Genomic DNA, 12,060 nt, shown 5'->3' on the forward strand with positions numbered 1-12,060 from the left:
AACGGCACGGTGACACGTGCCGGCGGACTCCGAGATAGGAGCGATCGCTGACCGACATAAAAGGAGGCCGGCTATCATCGGAGGCCGGCCCAATTCCGGCCTCATGCAACTAGGAAAGCCTATTCGGCCGCGATCCAAGGATGTTGGCCAATCATGCTGGGGGCCATGTGACATAAAGCCTTGGCATTTGGTGAAGTATAAAGCAGTCCATAATGTAGACGGCAACGCTTTGGGGCAGTTATGGCTGCGTTAGAAGTATTTTCGAGAGTAGTAAAAGGCCTATCCTATTATCAGGAGCCTGTAAATATATACCAGCACCTTTATGACCGCCACCAGGCGGCTAGACCTCGGAACAAGCACAGGGTGCAGCTGCTATACCCTGCTCAATCGGGAATAGCGCGTCCCCGTGATTCTGGCGTGCCCTTATTTGCCAAGAGTTTGTATAGAGTCGATGGACGTGCATCTGATGGCCAGACATGCCTGTAAGGGGTGTTGTTTCTGCGTAGAATCATCGCAGAACCCCAATATATCACGTAGTATGGTCCATTATTCATGATGCTACGTTATCGCGAACGAGTCTGAGGTCCCCACGCAGTTTTCCTGCCTCTTTCGTAATGGTGCCTTTGAGGCCGGAATTGATACCGGCCTCTGAGTATTATAAGAATCGCCTGCTTTCCCGCCCAATTCTGACTCCCAAGCTCTCCTTCCCAGATCCTCTAGTATCCGCAAACATTCGCAGTGGGAAACTTCCCGTTTTTCTTATCTTCTTCTTTCTTTGACTTTGGGTCTCTACCAACCCTATACTCTCTCATCGTCATCACGTCATCATCCATTTGCCTTACATCTCGGATAGACTTCTATACTACATTACCTCCACACCATGTCTCCCTCTAGAGTCCCCTTGCCCAACAGCACTGTGGATCGCTTCCCTCACATTCATGATGACCCTTCCACTGTGCCCCGGTCCTTGGACCCCTTTACTATCACCACCTCCACTGGCTTCCTCCCTTACCTCACTGCCCCTACCAAGCTGCCTGATGTCTTCCAACCCCTGATGTCCCTGCTTGAGCGGATGCCAGTACTCAAGGAAGATGGCTCTCCAGGTCTGCTTGCCAAGTATGAGCTGGGCCCTGCTGTCCTGGCTGAGCTGCCTGACTTGACGGATGAGATCGACAAGCAGGTCACCCCTGAGGGGTTGCCGGACCTGTACATGATTGCTGCTCTGTTCCGGGACTATTCGTTCCTCGCTTCGGCTTATATCCTCGAGCCATGCTGGGAGAACTGGTGCAAGGACCCTGAGAGTGGCTATGGGCTGGGGCGGGACCTGTTGCCCAAGACTGTAGCTCGTCCCATGTACCGTTGTGCTCAGCTGTATGTCTACCCCACATGACTTATATATAGTATCTTGATCAATATACTAATATGATACAGCTTGGACATTCCTCCCTTCTTGTCCTATGCAGCTGCATATTCCCTCTTCAACTACACCTTGGCCGAGCCATCCAAGGGCCTGGTCTACCCCAACCTTAGATTGGTCCGCGCCTTTGAAAACGGCCTCGACCCCAAGAGCTCAGAGGCAGGATTTATCCTGACCCATGTGGACATGGTCAAGTACTCGAGCGGCCTGATCAGCGGAGCTGTCAAAGTTGTCGACACCGCTGAGCAGGGTGGACCCCGCTCGGTAGTCAACGACGGGTTCCGAGAGATCCTGGAGTCGATGGAAAAGATCGAAGCAGCCATGGAGGGTATGCATATGCTTCCTACTTGTATCAGTACACTCCAGCTAACGATTACAGACATGTGGGCCAACTCCAAGCCCCAGGACTACCTCTCCTTCCGCGTCTTCATCTTCGGAATCACTTCTCAGTCCATGTTCCCCAACGGCGTCGTCTACGACGGGGTACTCGACAACAAGCCTCTTTTCTTCCGCGGAGAGAGTGGTGCAAACGACAGCATGGTAAGCAGCCCTATCGTACTCCACAAGAAAGTCAATATCAAGCTAATGTCTACATAGATCCCACTGCTCGATCACCTTTGCCAGATCCCCATGCCCTCCAACCCGCTCACAAAAGTGCTGCATGAGTTCCGCGCCTACCGTCCGCTTCCCCACCGCGAGTTCCTCGCGCACATCAACTCCAAGTCGGAAGAGGTCGGGGTGCGCAACTTTGCGCTGGCAGATACCGAGACGGCTATTCTTCTCTTGAAAACTCTTAACCACGTGCGCAGCTTCCGCTGGCGACACTGGCTGTTTGCCCGCGAGTACATTATTCGCCGCACGCCGCACCCTACTGCTACTGGCGGAAGCCCTATTGTTACGGTATGTCTATGCGTGCCTTTTGGAGTCAGATGTATTGGCAGAGTGACTAACACATTACAGTGGCTCCCCAACCAGCTGTCTGCTGTGATGGACTTGATGATCTCGGTCTACGACACGTATCTGGCGCCTCAGAAGGGGGATGGCCTTGGACCGGACGGACAGAAGGGCTACGATGCTTATGCAAAGCAGGTTGAGCCGATGATGGAGATGGTGCGCGACCAGCGGGAGAAGTTGGCGAAGGAGGTAGAGAAGTGGTGTCAGGAGAGGGGTGTATAGATAGATGCCTGTGGAGAGTTTATGATACCTGCCACATATGTGAGCAACACATTTATAGTTTACTACATTTTTACACAATTCAACCTACCTTTAAAACATACATCGTCTACATAATATACATAATGAGTAGAATAATCCGAGGCACTAACTAAAGTAGCCACCGACCACGTGTTGTAGATCCCCACAACTCGGACATTCCACATTCGGCTGTTCCAAACCCAACTTAATCAACGGACCTCGGCACTTCTCCGCATTCTCTCCTTTATATCAACTTCTTCTCCGCACTCACCACCTCCTTCACACTTAAGAACCACAACCACCACACAATCCAACCCAAACCAAACAACAAAATGCCACCACCCCACACCCCCGAACACTTCCACGGCTACCTCTCCCACTCCCCCACCACGCCCCTAACCTACGCCCCGTACACCCCGAAACCCTTCACTCCCACGGACATCGAAATCAACATAACCCACTGCGGCATCTGCGGCACCGACCTCCACACGCTCCGCTCAGGCTGGGGCCCCAACACAACGACCTACCCCTGCATCGTGGGCCACGAAATCATCGGTATCGTGACACGCATCGGCTCATCCATCCCCACCCACCCCAACACCACACCACTACGCATTGGCGACCGAGTCGGCATCGGCGCCCAAACCCACTCGTGCCTACAGCCCTCATGCGAGGAATGCGTCGCCGGGAAAGAGAACTACTGTCCACGCATCACGGGGACGTATAACAGCCGATACTGGGACAACGAGACCGGAAAGCGAAGCGATGTGATAGCGTACGGGGGATTCGCGCGGAAATGGCGCGGGCCCGCGGCATTCGCGTTCCGGATTCCGGAGAGATTAGAGAGTGAGGTTGCGGCGCCGTTGCTGTGTGCGGGGACGACGGTGTTTGCGCCGTTGAGGAAGTATCTTGGTGATGGGGCGGATAGTGGGAAGGGGAAGACGGTAGCGGTGGTGGGGATCGGCGGGCTAGGTCATTTGGGGATTATGTTTGCGAAGGCGTTGGGGTGTGAGCGGGTTATTGGGATATCGAGGAGTAATGGGAAGCGAGAGGATGCGGTGAAGGGGTTAGGGGCTGATGAGTTTATTGCGACGGGGGAGGAGAAAGGGTGGGAGAAGAAGTGGAGTCGAACGGTGGATTTGATTCTTTGTACGGTGGATGGCGATGATATGCCCCTTGGGAAGTATTTGAGGTTGTTGAAGGCCGGCGGGACGTTTGTGTTGGTGGGCGCGCCGGAGAAGCCGTTGCCGAGGATGAGGGCGTTTGAGTTGATTGGGAAGGGGGTTAATGTGACGGGGTCGAATATTGGGAGCCGTGAGGATATTAGGTGTATGTTGGAGGTTGCGGCGGAGAAGGGGGTCAGGCCGTGGGTGGAGACTAGGAGGATGGAGGAGGTTAATGAGACGTTGAGGGATATGGAGGCGGGGAGGGCGAGGTTTAGGTATGTGTTGGTTAATGGGGAGGAGAGGGAGAGTCGGTTGTAGTTTACTCTTGAGTATAGATTTGGGGAGTTTGTATAGGGTGGGTGTGGTGATGGGGTTGTAGAGGAGTGGATCTCTTGATAGACAGTATAGTGCTTATGGATGAAAGTCTTATTCAAGGGAGAAGTCTTTCTCCGCCAGTCCTTATCAATGGATTCAAAATTGTACTTACTTAGTCTTTACTTCTGACATGCTCGGTCTGATTCCGCCGTAGGATGAGGGTATCTTCCCAATCGGGAAATAGGTACGAGATATACGAGGCTGCAGATCGTGAAGCTGCAGATAGAAATTTCTATACAAGTGGCGATGAAAGGCGAGTCGCTTTATGAATATGATCGAGAGATAAGTTGAAGAAATGAACTACTATATTCGTCAAGCATACTGTTCTTGTCGAATTCTCTAGTGGCAGTATACATCCACCATTCAACAAGATGTCTTCCGACTTGCATAGCGGCTGGGTGGCTTATTAGTACAACCCATCAATGCCTGCAGCGATTGTATTCGCGGCTCTCTTTATGCTGGGCAATCTCAATCATACTTATCGTCTGCTCCGAGCGCAGACGTGATTCCCTGTCCCTTTCATTATCGAAGGATACTGTATCTCAACCCTTAAACGTGGACTTGCACTAGCTGACTAACCAGTCGAGGCAATAGGTTACATCGACCGCGTGATGCCGGCATCTCAATCTCCTACTGGATTATCGGTTGTACACCGTAAAAAGCACCCTGCTGCTGGTCGCGTCTGCCCTCTTCGCTGCGAGCATATACATGGATCTGGGTCAGATTGTAACCCTCGTGAAGGGTGGGGGGGTAGTTGGCATCATCCAGGTCGGCTGGATGATCAAAAAATTCGTTGCAGGAGATGTGCTCGGCTCCTCGATGCAAGCGTCGGGTGAGTGCATTCTGCGCTTGGATGGTGTTGTGTGATGTGCTAGACAGACTGCTGATGTTGTCCGTGTTGATCGTTTTCGCAGCCACCCATCCAAGCGACGTAGAATGGCTTCTCGGGCGCGGGAGCATCAAGACTGAAAAGGGGGGATGGAAAGCAGAGGAGTATGTCTCAGTATAGGTGGAGATGTCGTGGCCTGTGAATGTCCAGCTATTGAATGCAATGATCATTGATCAATCTCCTGCTGTCCTATTCCAGCTGTATCAGGCGTATTAGTCGGGTGTGTCTCCCCGAATATTTCCAGCATATGACTCTCAATCAGTGGCCTCCATTCATCGTCCAAAATGTCCCATAATGCTCGGGCCACTCTGCTTCCCCGATCACCCATGTACCATGCATCCCTCAGATGATGGAATACAACGCAATGATACGCTAGTATTACCAAAGCTAGCGGTTTGCGCTCCCGCAAGAGTTCCATGAATTCAGGCAATTGTCTGATTGCCCATCGGCTGGAAGTCGACACAGAGGGCATACCAGTACGCGCCTCAGCCAGCATTTCTGCTAGACGATCAAGTGCATTTTCGTAAGCAGCTATGTCATGGGTGTCGTCTTGAGCCCCGCAAGCGTTGTTCAACTCATGCAACCGCTCCAAGCTTGACTGTGCGTCTCTCAAGTAGTCCTCGTTCAAGTCTTCCACCTTGAAGATTATGCTCCATTCATCATTCTTTATGACCGAAATAGCTTGCTTCAGGATCTGTTGGACTCCACGCGCCAGCGTGAATATCTGAAGTAGGTCATCCACGTTGGCCCATGGATCGCTAGACTCGGGCGCGTGAGGTAAGCCAAAGGTATAATAGACCACAACACTGGCAAATGCAAACATAGCCCTTGCATTAGACGAGTTGATATCGCTTAGCCTCTCGCGGAATAGGGCCAGTGCTTGAGCCTGATGTGCAACAGCAGTGCTGAGATAAATCGGACGCTGCTGGGTATCATGCTTTGTTCGTGCAATATGCAGGGAGGACAACGCGAGTAGCCCGTGCATTAGGAAAGGATGTGCAATTGCTTCCTCTGAAGCGCGAAAGCGCCAGATGTGGTCCGTGTGTTCGCCCCGAGACACACTTTTGTGCGTTGAGTTGCACCATTGCATCATCAGCTCCAGGTCTGTGATGTTCAAGCTGGGGACTGCTTGCGAGGCGGCAAATACATCACCCCATCTTCCCAGGATGCTGAGGGAGTTGGCAGTCGTAGCCGCAGGAGATTCAGACTGAGAAACCCCTGCTGGGCTGGACTTCTTGGACCGTATGCGAGAAGGGGGTTCTTCATTTGTCCATAGCAGTGATGCGCTAGAGTCATACTCGCAGGTTGCCAGACGTTTTGAGCAGTTTGAACAAGAGGGTCGTAATTCATCACACTGGTATCATCAGTAAGTAAGACGGGACAAAGGGAACATTCCACGAGATTGCGGAAATAGGAGAGTACCTTCACCCGCCTTCGCTTGCATTGCAAGCAGCCGTGGCGCGATTTGCGATGGGGTCTTCTAAGTGCCATTGAACGTGGTACAGGAGCTACTGCTGGCCATGCTAGATCCGGGGAACTTTGGACCCACGGTTAAATCCTTTCACATGAAGCCGTCGCTTAGACCCGCTATCTTGAAGAATATGGCGGGGAAAGGACAGAAAAGTCAAGGCTGAAGTATTTCAATCTTTCTTTGGAGCCAAGCTCGTCTTACGTCATCAACAGGGTCCTCAGCACCAAAACTTTGTGCTTATTGATATTATGATAGAATATAAACCAATAAATTCAGAAAACTCAATTTGGTATCTCGTATCGCATAAAGGAACCGCAAAACAACCATGTCAAAGAATCCTTTCGCCTCTTAACTACCAGTGGCAGCAGCAGAGTCCCTGCGTCGCCGGGCTTTCTCGTACAAGGCTAGCACTGTGACTAGTGCCATAAGGTCGAATTCCTGCCCATAATCCACATACATATGAAGCTTGCCTGTCTCCCTGTTCTTCCAAACAGCGTTGGTAAATACACCCACAACTTTGCCGTTCTGCTCATCAACGAGTTTGAAGTTGCGATTGCTCAAGCTGTTCGTCTTGTGGTCCTCTTTAATCCCAACCGAGTGTGTCCTGGTGCAGAGAAATGAGTGCCGTTCGGGGCCCCGGGCAGTCTGCATCGTCATCTGCCAACGATACTTGGCGTGTCGGTGGTCTTGCGCCAGCAGATCCTCGTATTTTATACCGTTGATATCGTTGGGATCGCCCAGACCGACCTTGAGATGTCTTGAAAAATGTAGGAATTTGCATACTGCCACGGTCGGGCCGTTCTCGTCGGACCCTGCATGGAAGGTAAGGTCTGGCTTCTTGGGCCTGCAGGAGGAGTTCTCCACCCGGTAGAGCTGCTTCCCTTGGGCGCTGGACACATTGTAATGGTTTCGGAACAACGTGTTATGGATCTGATAGACGTGCGAAGCGCTTTGCTCGCTTGGAAGCTTCTCGTCGACAGATCCCTCGTAGTCGGAGAGCTGAGAACCGAGCAAGGTTGGGTCATTGGGGACCAGAGAAGGTTCGTAAGTAGCCATTTGTGTAGCAGGAGAGTAGTAGTCTGTTAGACGGTGGCTCTGAGAACTGTATCCCAGATTCATGGAATCGACGCCATTCCATGGTTCTTATACCTTGCATCCGAGCCTTGTGTCGGACAAGGCGCACTGCTGCGGCCCATGCCGATACGAGACCCTTTGACGATCATCAGGCTGTGCATCACAGCCATTCTGCTTTTCTCCTTTTCTGATCCCTTCGGGCACTTGATCCATGGATAACCTCAGCCAATCATCACTGTTTATGACTTAGCGGATACGACGGGCCCGATCGGGAGTAGCGTTGATGACTCAGGCTTCTATCTCATGTGACATCATCTGACTTAAGCTAGTCACGTGAATACAGTTATCACCTGACTTGGCATCTCACCGCCCGGCGCGCGTCTCGAACTTCGGGAGAATTAATTGTTGGCCGGCGAAAGAGTAGAATCCCAGATTCCAGATACACAGCAGCTTCGGACGGGCGTGTTGCTTCTTTCTCGCTCTGCCCGGCTGCTTGGCGACTCCTCAGCTCTTGTTCGATGTCCCGACCTCACTAAATTGATTGCGCAACTCTATTTCCTTCCTCTTACGCTGTCTATCCGCCCCGAATTGAGGTGCAGCTCTATGCTTCCTCGCTCTTCGCGTTCATCTTCCCTCTGTCATCTCCGAGCTCCTTACCAATTGATATAGCTTGTCGCAGCATGTCTTTCAAAAACTCATTTGAGTCGAGTCCGCCGTCCACCCCCGGCCATTCCCGCAGTGTATTCAGTAATCTGTCAGAAACGCCGGCAGGCGCTCCGCCCTCCGCATCCAATTCCTTCACTCCGCAAGGCCATCCTCACTCCAGCAGCATGTTCGGCAGCTCCCAGATGAGCTCTGGCTCCCTTTTCACCAAGTCCGGGAACATCAACCCCAACGATAGTATCTTCGGCTCCTCTATTGCTTCCACCGACTTTGCCCTCCCCCGAGGCAAGAAGACCACTCAAACCAAGTCCTTTGCGAAATCGCAATCGCTGTTCAGTATTACAAACGGCAGCCGGTTTGCCGAGTCGACTAGCTTTGGAAATTCCAACGGCTTCGCGGATTCACGGATGGATGATGATGCCACCGACCAAGATGCGGAGGGTGAAGAGGAAGATCTGCCGGAGGAGCAAGCTGAACAGACCGACAACGCTATGGACTTGGGAACTACAGAAAAGGCCACAGAGTCTCGTTTCAGCTTCCTGGACTCCCAGCTTGGCGATTCTATCTCTGCGCCGTCCGCCGCGCTCGGCCAACGAAAGTCGATCTACTCAAATTCCACCACGCAAGCAAAACGCCCAAAGCTTGACGAAAAGTGGGCAAACCAGTCACCTATACGGAAGGGCAAGCTGTCGCCTAAGAAGGACTCCGCGATGCCGTCGATTGTGCGCAATTTCGCTTCGCGTTCGCGCGTGGCTGCCGTGGAAGAGCCAAGCGAGTTCATCATGCATACTGAGGATGAAGTCTGCCGCATGCACGATGAAGTGAAGAAGTCTGACTACAACAACACTGACTTTGAGGTTGCTCTGTCGGACGCTTGCGACAGACTCGTGGACACGTGGCAGGCAATCGCAAATCAGGATAGCGCTGGACAGAATCCAGGTACCGGCATCGGTCCTGGCGACAATGCTTCGAACATTGCGAAAGCAAGCTTCCTGGCATCCCTGCTGTTGCGGCTCCACCACCCTCCTCAGTTGGCACCCAAGCCCAGCCTTCTAAGCCCCCTGGGATTTCCAGCGCGCAATTTATTACTGGCCCCCGCTCGGACGAATACCCCTACGCCCATACCCAAGCTCCTTTTTGACTGGCTTGATGAGAACCATATGCCTCTTACCGATGAGCTGCAAGCATTGAAAGAGATTGATCCCAATCCTACGGCTTCTCCCAACTTTTGGGAATTGGTTAATGCTGCTGTATTGCGTGGCCATCTCTCTGAGGCTGCGGACCTTTTGCGGTCGGCTGATTTTAACTATGCACGGTCCGCCTTGGAGGATGGATTGCCGCAGTCAGGCTATCGTGGCGCACAGCTGCAAAACATTCAGAGGTGCGTCAACAGGGCCCTCCAGGTCCTTGACTCATGCCCCAGCGTGCAGCACGGGGATTGGGACATTAGAGGCCCCGAGTGGGCTACGTATAGAAAACGTGTGATTGCCGCCGTGACAGATTTGGAGGAGTTCGCCGAAGGCAGTGAACAGGCGTCTCCCGAGCCTCCAGCCGCGGAGAACCGCTTCCAGGCAGTCAACTTTGGATTGAAGCCCACGGCTGCTGCCCCGATGTTCTCTTTTGCTCAGAACGCACGCATGGCCGAGAGCAAAGTCCCGTGGGCCATCTACCAGAACCTTCGGTCCATGTACCGCATTATCCTCGGCGATACGAGCGTAGTCATGGACCACGCGGAGGATTGGATTGAGGCCACGATTGCGATGACCGTGTGGTGGGATGGAGAGGATGATGAGGAGGGTTCCAGCGCCGACTTGTTTTCGAGATTGTCCAGACCCAACGCCTCCCCCAGCAGTATACGTAACGCCTACCTCCGCCGGCTTGACCTGGCCTTTAGCCATGCAACCAGCGCCGAGCCCGCCGACGCTGGTTTTCGCGTCAACTCGATGAGCAGCCTTGAAGTCGGACTTGCTTCCGTGTTTGAAGGCAACGTGGATGGTGTGCTAGAATTGCTTCAGACTTGGTCGCTGTGTGTAGCAGCTGCCGTGGTTGAGTTCGCGTCTATTGGCGGCTGGTTAGAGGCTGCGGCTGGTCCTAAATCTATGCCAGGCCTTAGCAAAAATGACCTGATGGTTCTTTCCTATGGACAGGCTGGTGATGCACCTACGCGACGTGTTCACAAAAACGATGTGATTAGCGAGTATGCGTCTGGCTTGTCTGAGAGGACCACCTTGGAGTGCGAAACGGGCGTGCGACAGGGATGGGAGATGGCCATCGAGATCCTCAGCCGCTTGGATGATCGCGAGAAACTGGAGACGAGCGTTGCCGACCTGCTCGAAAAGATACCCCTGACCAGCGTTGAGCAGGTGGATCGAGTGGTGCAGCTGTGCTGCGAAATGGACTTGGATCAACACGGAAGGAAGGTCGCTGAGGTAGGTCGTCATTTACTGGTACTATATGAACGTCAGCTAACCTGCTCAGCGCTATGGTGATAATATCGTTGCAACCTCCCAAGAATATGGGCTTGCCCTTCTGTGCTATGCGCGCGCACACGACCGACGCAAGGTCAAGTCTATCGTCGACCTGCTCATCTCATACAGTCTTGTTCAGTCCCGCGCCTTCCCTGAATCCTCCGACCTGGACGAGCAGCTTGAAGCTTTGATCAAGAACCCCAAATTCGGCTTGGGGGCGATTGCGCATACGGATGAAGAGGCTGCTACTATTCTACAGTACTATTTCAGTGGATATGCGACTCTGCGTCGCTTCTACGAGATTCGCGACGAGGCGATCAACCTTAAGGAAGGACAGCGACCTCGGTTCAAGCCTCTAGCCAGACGGCGAGCAGCGGCCCAGGCTTTGGTGGCGGTCATTGGCAGCGCGGCGGACAGCATCTACGGTGGTCTGTACGATCCGGATCGCGATGCTGTCGTCCAAGTCGATGGACTGTTGACATTGCTTGGCGAAGCCCTGCCCTTTATTGGCCGTAAGATCCCTATCTTAGTACCTTTCCTAAGAATCTTATCCTAACCATCCGCTCGGCAGAATCCACTCCCCTCCTCTCCGTCTCCCAACAATTCACCATTCTCTCCGCCATCGAGGACCTCCAGACCGTGACTCCGCGCGTCTACGCCCAATGCGAAGAATGCTTCCGCTCCACGCTCATCCAATACCACTCCAGCAAGCGCGCCCACACCTCCGACTCCTCTGTCCTCCCTCCCTCCCCGCGCGCCATGCTCAAGAAGTCCGTCTCATCCCTCACCGCATCAAGCACCTTCTCCCTCATCGGCAACGACATCATCGAATCCGCCCGCACTCGTTCCGGCTCCGGCTCCGTCGGCAGCTCCGGCGTCCTCGTCCCTCGCGCGGACGCTGACTCCCCCACTACCTCCACCGAACGCGGCTGGGACTGGCGTGCCGGTCTACCAGAGGACGCAACGGGCGAGGATATCCTCCGTATTCTCCGGGTCGGTCTCGCGAAGGGATTGAGCTATGGAGCTCTTGGATCGATCTAGATTTCTTCTGTTGTTGATGATGAAGAAGAAGAAGAGGAATTAAGCCAAGAAGCAAAAGTCAAATTTTAATACATCGGATGTAGTTGAGTGGAGTGAAGTGGAGTGGAACGGAGTAGTTGTGCTGTATTATTGTATTCTATACTACTATGTTCTCTCTGCTTGCAGCATGCATGAGTATAACACTTTTCCTATTCCAGTGACTGGGTCTTTTTCAAAGCCAATTAGAGTTTGAGGTTTCTCTCTCCCTTACCTTCCTTTCTCTTCCTCACCCAATCTGGATTGAGTTCAAAGTAGTAGTGTAA

General features: G+C 52.9%; 4 protein-coding genes across 4 annotated transcripts; 3 read left to right on the forward strand and 1 right to left on the reverse strand.

Annotated features, from left to right (window-relative positions):
- The first annotated feature begins 704 nt into the window (after positions 1 to 704).
- Positions 705 to 2,690, forward strand: BO85DRAFT_523232 (indoleamine 2,3-dioxygenase family protein). The gene is made up of 5 exons (XM_025665328.1): positions 705 to 1,371; positions 1,432 to 1,745; positions 1,797 to 1,957; positions 2,015 to 2,317; positions 2,378 to 2,690. Exons 1-5 carry the CDS (start codon positions 881 to 883, stop codon positions 2,591 to 2,593), a joined length of 1,485 nt encoding a protein of 494 aa, XP_025511853.1. The 5' UTR covers positions 705 to 880; the 3' UTR covers positions 2,594 to 2,690.
- A 190-nt stretch (positions 2,691 to 2,880) lies between these two features.
- On the forward strand, positions 2,881 to 4,268 carry BO85DRAFT_452779 (NAD(P)-dependent alcohol dehydrogenase). Its single transcript, XM_025660905.1, has one exon. The coding sequence runs from the start codon at positions 2,944 to 2,946 to the stop codon at positions 4,093 to 4,095; it is 1,152 nt and encodes a 383-aa protein (XP_025511854.1). The 5' UTR covers positions 2,881 to 2,943; the 3' UTR covers positions 4,096 to 4,268.
- A 939-nt stretch (positions 4,269 to 5,207) lies between these two features.
- On the reverse strand, positions 5,208 to 7,568 carry BO85DRAFT_380647 (Zn(II)2Cys6 transcription factor domain-containing protein; the record flags this gene model as incomplete). The annotated part of the gene is made up of 3 exons (XM_025656392.1): positions 5,208 to 6,395; positions 6,714 to 6,748; positions 6,866 to 7,568. The coding sequence occupies 3 exons, from the start codon at positions 7,566 to 7,568 to the stop codon at positions 5,208 to 5,210; spliced, it is 1,926 nt and encodes a 641-aa protein (XP_025511855.1).
- Positions 7,569 to 7,996: 428 nt separating this feature from the next.
- Positions 7,997 to 12,006, forward strand: BO85DRAFT_480777 (putative nuclear pore complex subunit Nup85). Its single transcript, XM_025663025.1, has 3 exons — positions 7,997 to 10,678; positions 10,728 to 11,229; positions 11,289 to 12,006. The coding sequence occupies exons 1-3, from the start codon at positions 8,267 to 8,269 to the stop codon at positions 11,756 to 11,758; spliced, it is 3,384 nt and encodes a 1,127-aa protein (XP_025511856.1). The 5' UTR covers positions 7,997 to 8,266; the 3' UTR covers positions 11,759 to 12,006.
- Positions 12,007 to 12,060: the final 54 nt, after the last annotated feature.

Source organism: Aspergillus piperis (genome assembly GCF_003184755.1).
Source record: "Aspergillus piperis CBS 112811 unplaced genomic scaffold BO85scaffold_21, whole genome shotgun sequence".
Taxonomy (NCBI): Eukaryota; Fungi; Ascomycota; class Eurotiomycetes; order Eurotiales; family Aspergillaceae; genus Aspergillus; species Aspergillus piperis.

Bases quoted from the DNA above. Each gene is read 5' to 3' on its own strand.
- BO85DRAFT_452779 (XM_025660905.1), top strand. From the start codon at position 2,944: ATGCCACCACCCCACACCCCCGAACACTTCCACGGCTACCTCTCCCAC.
- BO85DRAFT_523232 (XM_025665328.1), top strand. From the start codon at position 881: ATGTCTCCCTCTAGAGTCCCCTTGCCCAACAGCACTGTGGATCGCTTC. The intron at 1,958-2,014 runs GTAAGCAGCCCT...ATGTCTACATAG, and splicing joins GTGGTGCAAACGACAGCATG to ATCCCACTGCTCGATCACCT. The intron at 2,318-2,377 runs GTATGTCTATGC...AACACATTACAG, and splicing joins GCGGAAGCCCTATTGTTACG to TGGCTCCCCAACCAGCTGTC.
- BO85DRAFT_480777 (XM_025663025.1), top strand. From the start codon at position 8,267: ATGTCTTTCAAAAACTCATTTGAGTCGAGTCCGCCGTCCACCCCCGGC. The intron at 10,679-10,727 runs GTAGGTCGTCAT...TAACCTGCTCAG, and splicing joins ACGGAAGGAAGGTCGCTGAG to CGCTATGGTGATAATATCGT. The intron at 11,230-11,288 runs GTAAGATCCCTA...TCCGCTCGGCAG, and splicing joins AGCCCTGCCCTTTATTGGCC to AATCCACTCCCCTCCTCTCC.